Below are 10,000 nucleotides of genomic sequence, written 5' to 3' on the forward strand. Positions count from 1 at the left end.
AATACCCGATTTCAGTAAAGCTCAGTTCATAGGACTACGTCAGGAGCTTCAGCTTACAGATTGGGAGGCAAAATTAAACGAAAGACCTGTTGATCAGATGTGGGAAATATTTCAAAATACTCTCACTAAGATGATTCAAACTTACATTCCTTTTAAGGACAGACGTCCCCCAAATCAGGCTCGCCCAAAGTGGCTCGACAAAGAAACTGAAAAAAGTATTGCTAAAAAGAGACAGGCTTATAAGAAATATAAGTGCTCGGGTGCATCTAATGACTATGAAAATTATGTATCAATACAGAGAGATTTAAAAAAGACAATAAGAAAAAGAAAACGACAATACGAAATGAAAATCGCTGATAAATCCAAAGAGAATCCCAAAGAATTCTATAGTTACATTAGAGATAAAAAGGTTGTTAGGAATCACATTCAAATGAAGGAATGTGTAATATCTTAAACAATTATTTTAGCTCGGTATTCGTAAACGAAACACCTCAAAGTGAATTCCAAACTGAAACCTGTGAAAAGTCTGGGGTAAACTTACTCACTACGGTAAATATAACAAAAGAAAAAATTAAAAGGTGTATAGACAAACTCAAAGTTAATAAAACACCAGGGCCTGACGGTTGGCTTCCAAGAATCTTAAAGGAAATGAAAAATGAGATTGTTGTTCCATTAGAAATTATTTTCAAGAAATCCATCATATCCGGAGATGTCCCAAGAGAATGGAAGCTAGCTAGCGTTACTCCCATATTCAAAAAAGGTGACAAAAAGAAACCAAATAACTATAGGCCTATAAGTTTGACTTCAATCGTAGGAAAAATAATGGAAACTATCATCAGAGATGCTATCGAACATCATTTAGAAAGTAACCGTTTGATAAATGATAGCCAGCATGGTTTCAGACGGAAACGTTCTTGCGTGACTAACTTACTAGAATTCTACAACACAGTTATCTCGAATTATGACAAAAGAAACAATATAGATTTAATATATCTAGACCTTGCAAAAGCTTTTGATACCGTCCCACACGAAAGACTACTTACTAAATTAGCTTTGCATGGAATAAGTGGTAGCCTGTTAGGTTGGACTAGTAATTGGTTGAATGGTCGAAAACAGAGAGTTGTTTTAAATGGAAATACTTCTGGATGGAAAAATGTTGCAAGTGGAGTTCCTCAGGGTTCCGTTCTTGGGCCACTTCTATTCATAGTATATATAAATGATATAGACCATGGACTAAAATCTACTGTTTCCAAATTTGCTGATGATACAAAACTGTGCGGAGTGGCAAATGATCACTCAAACCAATTAGATATTCAACAAGGTTTAGATCAATTACAGCAATGGTCTGAAAAGTGGCTAATGAAATTTAACACAAGTAAATGCAAGGTAATGCACATAGGTAAAAATAACAGTAAGTACGATTACAAGTTATTTGGTAATTCGTTAACAAAAGTGGATAGTGAAAAAGATCTCGGCGTAATTATCAGTAACGACCTCAAATCATCCAAGCAGTGTATTTCAGCCTCTGAGAAAGCAAATAAGATTCTGGGACTGATTGCGCGATCTTTTGATTTCAAAAGTCCATCACTCATTAACAAGCTATATAAATCGTTAGTTCGTCCACATTTGGAATATGCTGTTTCTGTATGGTCATCGAATCTCATTAAAGACATTGACAGACTGGAAAAAGTACAACGGCGAGCCACAAAACTGATTACAAATATCAAAAATAAATCATACGAAAATCGACTAAAACACATGAATCTGTTTTCCCTAAAAAAGCGTAGACTCAGAGGTGACTTGATACAGGTCTTTAAGATTTTAAAGGGAATTGACAACATCAAAAGTGACCAAATTTTCACATTGAATGAGAATCAGACAAGAAACAATGGTCTCAAACTATCCGGAAATGGATTCAATTTGGAAGTAGGTAGAAACAACTTTGCCAACCGTGTAGTAAATGAATGGAATAAACTTCCTGCACAGGTAGTGCAATGTAGTTCAGTTCGAAGCTTTAAGAATCAGTTAGATAAATACCTAAGATGCTGTAATGATTATAATATATCTTATATTATTTACTTTTGTTTTGTCATCATTTGTCTGTCTGATTTTCATTTATTATTAGTTATATGTCAATTTATTATTATTTACTATTTACCTGTTTGTTTATTATTTAACTATACCTATGCATTTATTTGTGTATTTTATTTGTTATTTACATTATTATAGTTTTTATTGTTTTATTATTGATATGATTTTTTTTCTCGCATCTGACCTAGATATGGATCAAAAGGTCTCCTGTCGGCATGCTCCGCCTTTGTAATCCTTTGTAATCCTTTATATTAAACTAGATAACACTAAGAGAGCTCATACCTCCACAAACGCCATGGTCACAAAACCGAAAAGAAAAGATGATTTTACCCAAAAAACTAATGATAGTAGGGGCCATTTTGTATACAATCTATGATATTTGTGTACAATCTATTATTGACAGGGTCACACACAAAAAAAAAAAAAAAAAAAATCCTGGATTCGCATATCCGGATCTGACTCAAAACTTGCTTCTTGGCCTAAGACTAACCTTTCTACAAAATTTCATTCAAATATGTTAATATTTTTTAGTAAAGTTGTTTATAGTCAAAACAATAAACAAGCGCTGGAAAAAACATTATTTCGTTGGTGGTGACAATATACACTTAATTTCCTTGTTTAAGTGATAATACACACTTAAAAACAGTGATCATACTAAAAAAAAAAAAAAAAAAAAAAAAAAAAAAAGGGTCATTATGGTGACTCACATGGTTGCCCACATTCTTTGCAAAGAAGACAAGCAAATTTGTGCCCTTGCCCACAACAAGAAAGAAAGAAAAAATGAATAAATGAAACATTTTAAATTGCAGCCTTAGTTGATCTCAATGCGGGTTTTGACTCAGTGTATCATAGCGCGTTATTATCTAGTATGGATCCAAAGGAATCATGCAAGGCTTACTGACTTAATATCTGGATTATACCTTAGGGTAGTGTTGTAAAATATGTAGTAGATATGCCCAGCTTAATTTCTGTTAATTCATGATTAAGGAAAAGTATGTCCTCGCCTCATCATTTTGCAACACTTGCATGGAATGGGTATTGGACAGAGCTGATGATTAATGTGATTGTTGGGCCACATTAAGGTTGGTTACCGTGTTTTTTCAATGATAACCTCGTTGGAAGTCCTGATCGCAGCCCTCGAGTCTGTGCATGGGGAGGTGAGATCACTTGGTCTTCAGGTCTCCTGGGCCAAGACCAAAGTCTAGGTACTGTGAGACTATGGTTCAGTCTGTTCATATGTCAAGAACATTGAGGTCTTGCAGAGATTCATACACATTGGTAGTGAACAGTTGCTGGTCATGGAAGGAGGTCCATCGAAAAATTGATATCGCACATGTTTCTATGGACAATTTCAACCAGAGTGTATGGTGTTATCTATATTTGTATAGGAGGTGACAAAAAGAAGCCAAATTACTATAGACCTATAAGTTTGACTTCGATCGTAGGAAAATAATGGAAACTATCATCAGAGATGCTATCGAACATCATTTAGAAAGTAACCGTTTGATAAATGATAGCCAGCATGGTTTCAGACGGAAACGTTCTTACGTGACTAACTTACTCGAATTCTACAACACAGTTATCTCGAATTATGACAAAAGAAACAATATAGATTTAATATATCTAGACCTTGCAAAACAATTTGATACCGTCCCACACGAAAGACTAATTACTAAATTAGCTTTACACGGAATAAGTGGTAGCCTATTAGGTTGGACTAGTAATTGGTTGAATGGTCGAAAACAGAGAGTTGTTTTAAATGGAAAAACTACTAGATGGAAAAATGTTACAAGTGGAGTTCCTCAGGGTTCCGTTCTTGGTTCCACTTCTATTCATAGTATATATAAATGATAGAGACCATGGACTAAAATCTACTGTTTCCAAATTTACTGATGATACAAAACTGTGCGGAGTGGCAAATGATCACTCAAACCAATTAGATATTCAAGAAGATTTAGATAAATTACAGCAATGGTCTGAAAAGTGGCTAATGAAATTTAACACAAGTAAATGCAAGGTAAAAATAACAGTAAGTACAATTACAAATTATCAGTAACGACCTCAAATCATCTAAGCAGTGTATTTCAGCCTCTGAGAAAGCAAATAAGATTCTAGGACTGATTGCGCGATCTTTTGATTTCAAAAGTCCATCACTCATTAACAAGCTATATAAATCATTAGTTCGTCCACATTTGGAATATGCTGTTTCCGTATGGTCACCGAATCTCATGAAAGACATTGACAGACTGGAAAAAGTACAACGGCGAGCCACAAAACTGATTCCAAATATCAAAAATAAATCATACGAAAATCGACTAAAACATATGAATCTGTTTCCCCTAAAAAAGCGTAGACTCAGAGGTGACTTAATACAGGTCTTTAAGATTCTAAAGGGAATTGACAACATCAAAAGTGACAAAATTTTCACATTAAATGAGAATCAGACAAGAAACAATAGTCTCAAACTATCCGGAAATAGATTTAATTTGGAAATGGGTAGAAACAACTTTGCCAACCGTGTAGTTAATGAATGGAATAAACTTCCTGCACAGGTAGTGCAATGTAGTTCAGTTCGAAGCTTTAAGAATCATTTAGATAAACACCTAAGCAAGATGCTGTAATGATTATAATTTATTTTATATTATTTGTTTTTGTTTTGTTATCATTTGTCTGTCTGACTTTCATTTATTATTAGTTATATGTTAATTTATCATTATTTACTATTTACCTGTTTGTTTATTATTTAACTATACCTATGCATTTATTTATGTATTTTATTTGTTATTTACATTATTATAGTTTTTATTTATTATCTTATTATTATTATGATTTTTTCGCATCCGACCTAGATATGAACCAAAAGGTCTCCTGTCGGCATGCTCCGCCTTTCTAATCCTTTCTAATCTTTTGTAAGTTGTTTGTACTCACTGTCTTGCTATAGGGCTGTAAGACTTGGTAATTGAATATTGACTTGAAGAGGGCTCTCAAGTCTTTGGTATCAGGCTCTTTGGGGTATCAGGGGGTATGGCTGGAATGGCTACTTCCTTGACAATATGGTACATTTTTGGTCCCCGTACCATAGAATGAATATTGATTCACTAGAATCAATGTACAGGAGAATGGCCAAAGTGATACAAGGGTTTAGAATTTTGCCTTACGAAGACAGGCTGCACCTTAACTTTCACTCCTTGAAAAGACGAAGAGTACGGGGTGACCTAACAGAGGCATCCAAATGGGTCGAAGGGTTTAACAAGAGTGATGCAGGCAAGTATATTATAAGACAGCAGGGCAGGACTCGTAGTAATGAATTTAAGTTGGACAAATTTAGGCTTAAGAAAGAAAGAGGAAAGAACTAATTTATCAACAGAATGGTTAACGAATGAAGTATTCTTAGTACGAACTGAAACAATCGATTGTTTTAAGAAAAGATTAAGTATCTTTATGGATTCAGATGACAGGTGGTAAGGGATATGGAATTGGCTGGTGTAGGCCTTATGGTCTCTTGCAGTCTCCTCCACTCTTATATTCTTATAATCCAAGAATATGAACTCTAGTTATATGGGCGATATCCATTTTGCTTTCGAGGACCTGCCATGGAGACTATTAGAATGTCCACACAAAAGCCAGAACAAAAAAAAAAAAAAAGTGGTAACCTGTGCGAAGATGGATAAATGCTTGCATATAAAAATAATCGAAAATAGTTTATTGAAAATTTTGAAGAAAAAATGCACAATTTTTTTGTTTCTCTCTTATTTACTTATTTACTTGTTTATTCATTTATCTATTTATTTATTTGCAGGTAAATGATCAATGCTGTCCTTATGGATCTTCTTTTGGCAGTTCATACAGGTCTGTGTATAATTTGAAATTGCCTTCTTTTTCACCCTCCCCAAATACTTTATCTATTTCTTTATGTCTAGAGACATCGTAGATGAACTCCTTTGTGAAAGGAACCCCTGAATAGTTCATTCCTGCATAAGCAATTGACTTCATTGGTATGGATAAAGCCCCAGAGCTGAGTGTTAGCCAGAGTACAAGGCAAAGGCCAACTCATTATTGTATGAATTAATTGAGTTGCTTAAACTCCTTTGATATAGAAAGGGTCATACACCTGAATAAAATATCTTGGCTTCAGGAAGATTACAAAGCTAGATATAACCCGGTATGTAAGAAGTTATGCATAACTTTCTCAACATTATTTTATATTTTATCAATTTTGGTCTGTATGAAAGCAGGCGAATACGTCCAAACCCAGCTAGAAAAAAGGATGAGTGTCTATGGGTAGACATGTTGAGGGGGTAAAGGAAATAAGTCAGAAAATGCAAATCAAAGTAAAGAGGAATGAAAACTCGAAGTACATGACTCAAAAGTGTTCATATATCTGCAGATTTCTTCAGATACAGTAAGGATGACATCATCAAAGAAGAGCGTATAGATATATATTTCATTCCTAGTTGGTGATGTGATTTATCATGTAAACACCGTTTTATAATTGATGTCACATTTTGCTGAGGAGTAATAAGTTTCCATATGTTGACTAAGGGAAGCTTCGTAGAATAGCTTTTTGAAATGATCTACATATAGAAAAATCTTGTTTGTATATCAATCCATGAAAATCTTTTGTTTGTCAGAAATAACAAAATGCAAAAAGGGTGCCACTGGATTGATGTGTGGTCAAATGAACAGTTATACATCAAGATATAATTCCTATAGTTATTACCTTTTTTTTCTCTCTCTCCTTTTTATCTATTAATATATATAATAGTTTTTTGTTGTTGTTTTTTGTTCTTATTTTTGTTTGTTTACATATTTATTTATTTGTATATGGACACTGGACTGGCTGACTTTTAGTCACCATTCATAGAAAAGGGAAGAAGGGTCGACTTAGAGGGTAAGGAAAAGAATGCTAGAATGATGTGTGTACCCAAAGACATACATTGCCTGGCACTGTCAACATTAGAGAAATTGAAATAGAAATATAGACAAAATTAAATCCTTGGATTCAACTTTAATGAATGAGAACGTCATAGATATGGAGACCAAAGAACATTCTCTCTCTCTCTCTCTCTCTCTCTCTCTCTCTCTCTCTCTCTCTCTCTCTCTCTCTCTCTCTCTCTCTCTCTCTTTCTTTCTCTCTTTCTCTCTCTCTCCTTCCCCCTCTGTGTCCTTCCTCTTTCTCTCTCTCTCTCTTTCTCTGTCTCCTACTATTTTTATAGACCCATGTCTTCCCCTATTATATACATACATATATATATATATGTATATGTATATGTATATATATATATATATATATATATATATATATATATATATATATATGTATATATTTGGTAGGAGGCCATGTTGTATACATGATTTCAAGAAAGTCTACAGCGACAATGGCGTTGTTGAGCTTATATTGAAGCTTTAATTTGTCTCGTGCAACAAGTTTCTGTGCTGGTTCCAAATAGCTGAGAATGTGTCCAAAAGACATTTGGTGCGGTTTTCTCTTTGTTTATTTTCTCCAATACGTATTTCGACCTTACTCGGTCATCCTCAGGGAGGGAGTTACAAAGTTTTGGTGATTACAAGGGTTTATATACAGGCCGTACATTGGCCGAACACTGGGAGAGGTATTGTCTATAACCGTCATCCGTAATGTTGCGTACGTGGAAGTAGCAACTTTCTTGTGGATTGTGGAAATGGGTGTAATTGTTTGTGTTATGTGCGTCTATTGCTTGGGAGTGTGGTTGTGGGTATGAGTTGTATGTTAATGGAAGGTTTTTTTATGTAAATGTTCACTGCTTCAGCCATCTTAAGGCGAAGGGGGTCGTGAGTTTTGTAAATTATTTTAGTGTTTTCGTTTAGTGTTTGTCTGGTGATGGTGGTTTTGTGTTCTTTTGTCATGTGTGTTTTGATGGCGCCATTCTGGAGGTGGTATGTAAGTCTTTTGGAAAGGGTCATGGAAGTCATGCCAATGTATGAGGAGGTGCGGTGCTGACAATCACCGACAGGGCAATCGAACTCATACACGACGTTGACTTCTTGTAGGGGAGGGTTGGGGGGCTGGCTGTTGTTCTTCATTACCAGGGTGTGTGTTCTAGAGGTTTTGTAGTATATGATTAGGCGTATCTTAGTGTCTGGGTTGATGGGTCGATTCACAACTGAAGTCTACTGAAGTCTACGTCAAAGACACTAACCTCAGTTTCTGTCTTAACGGCAGTAGCGAATGCCCAGAACGCTACAAACAAAGTGTCATCCGATCACTAGTGAACAGAGCCTTCTCCCACAGCAGTACATGGAAAACTACGAATAACGAACTACAACGTATAACAACACTACTCGTCAACAACGGCTATCCACAGCACTCCATCGAATCCATCATCAAAAACAAGATGAACTCCTTTATCGCCCAACCAACACCTACAAACACCAATATACCAACACTAGATCTGTACTACAAAGGACATATGAACACCGGCTACAAAGAAGATGAAAGAACACTTCGAAATATTATCACACGTAACATTCGACCCATCAACCCAGACACTAAGATACGCCTAATCATATACTACAAAACCTCTAGAACACACACCCTGGTAATGAAGAACAACAGCCAGCCCCCCAACCCTCCCCTACAAGAAGTCAACGTCGTGTATGAGTTCGATTGCCCTGCAAGGTGGGTGACCAATCTCTCCAGTAGACAGCTTTCGGATGCAGAAAATAATGTGCTGGCCAGGGGCCTTAACTTTAATGTTCAAGGCAAAGTCAACCACGCTGAATTCCTGGCCGCTGCAGAGTTAGGAGTGAACTTGATGGAAGGCATTTCTGAGGACAAACAGGCCGTCAGAACTAAAATCGTAGGAGCACTGAAATCCAAACAGACTAGTCGTTCCCTGACCACTGAAGTCTACGCAGAGATCGCTCAATTATTGTTTTAACCAGCGACAAAGGGAGGTAAACGGTCGTTATGGACAAGGAAGACTATGACCAGAAGGCTCTGGCGTTACTTCACGATACCCAGACTTACACCATCGTACCTCAAGACCCCACAAAGAAGTTACAGGCCAAAGTTGAACGAGAGCTGAAAGAACTCAGAGAAAAACAGATCATAAATGATGACGAGTGGAAGAAAATGAGGCCAGGAGATTCTACCATCCCTAAGTTCTATGGGTTACCAAAAGTCCACAAAGAAAATATTCCCCTTCGACCCATACTGGCTTTTAGAAATTGTCCGACATACCATCTTGCTTCGTACTTGGCTAAACTTATCAGACCTCTAGTGACCAATTCACCACATATGCTTCAAAATTCAGCTGACTTCATTGAAAGAATCAAAGGACTTAACTTAAGGAGAGGGAATGTCTTGGTTTCCTTCGATGTTCAGTCTATGTTTACGTCCATCCCACGAGATTTGGCTAAAAGTGCGCTGAAGTCGGCCATGGAGAAGAACCGGGGTTTCTTGGATAACCAGAAACTTTCCGTGACAGAACTCATGGAACTCATATCCCTGTGCCTTGACTCCACATACTTCCGCTTCAGGGATCACACCTACCACCAGCGTAAGGGCACACCGATGGGATCGCCTATTTCAGTTGTGGTGGCTGAAGTAGTGATGCAACGACTAGAATCTCAACTTCTAAGTGCTGCACCTTCTTCGCTTAAACTGTGGACTAGATACGTCGATGATGTGTTCGCCATTCTGGACAGCAAGGACGTGGAGCCTTTCTTCAGTCACATCAACAGTATTGAACCGGCCATTCAATTTTCAATGGAACTGGAGAAATATTTCCAACTGCCGTTCCTGGACGTCTGCGTCAAGCGTGAAGGTGACACCCTTGGTACAAGTGTCTACAGAAAGCCCACCCACACTGATAGACTGTTAGACTTTGATAGCTACCATCCAGATTGCCACAAAAGAGGTGTGATC

At 36.7% G+C, this 10,000-nt stretch overlaps 1 protein-coding gene across 1 annotated transcript in view; it reads left to right on the forward strand.

The window, feature by feature from the left end:
- The first annotated feature begins 9,040 nt into the window (after positions 1 to 9,040).
- Positions 9,041 to 10,000, forward strand: part of LOC143040576 (uncharacterized) — a 7,583-nt gene continuing 6,623 nt past the window's right edge. Inside the window, exon 1 of the mRNA XM_076211654.1 lies at positions 9,041 to 9,815. Coding sequence (XP_076067769.1) covers positions 9,041 to 9,815 — 775 coding nt within the window. The remainder of the gene's footprint in view (positions 9,816 to 10,000) is intronic.

The sequence above is a fragment of the Oratosquilla oratoria genome, chromosome 29 (genome assembly GCF_046742065.1).
Source record: "Oratosquilla oratoria isolate Oo_2021 chromosome 29, ASM4674206v1, whole genome shotgun sequence".
NCBI lineage: Eukaryota > Metazoa > Arthropoda > Malacostraca > Stomatopoda > Squillidae > Oratosquilla > Oratosquilla oratoria.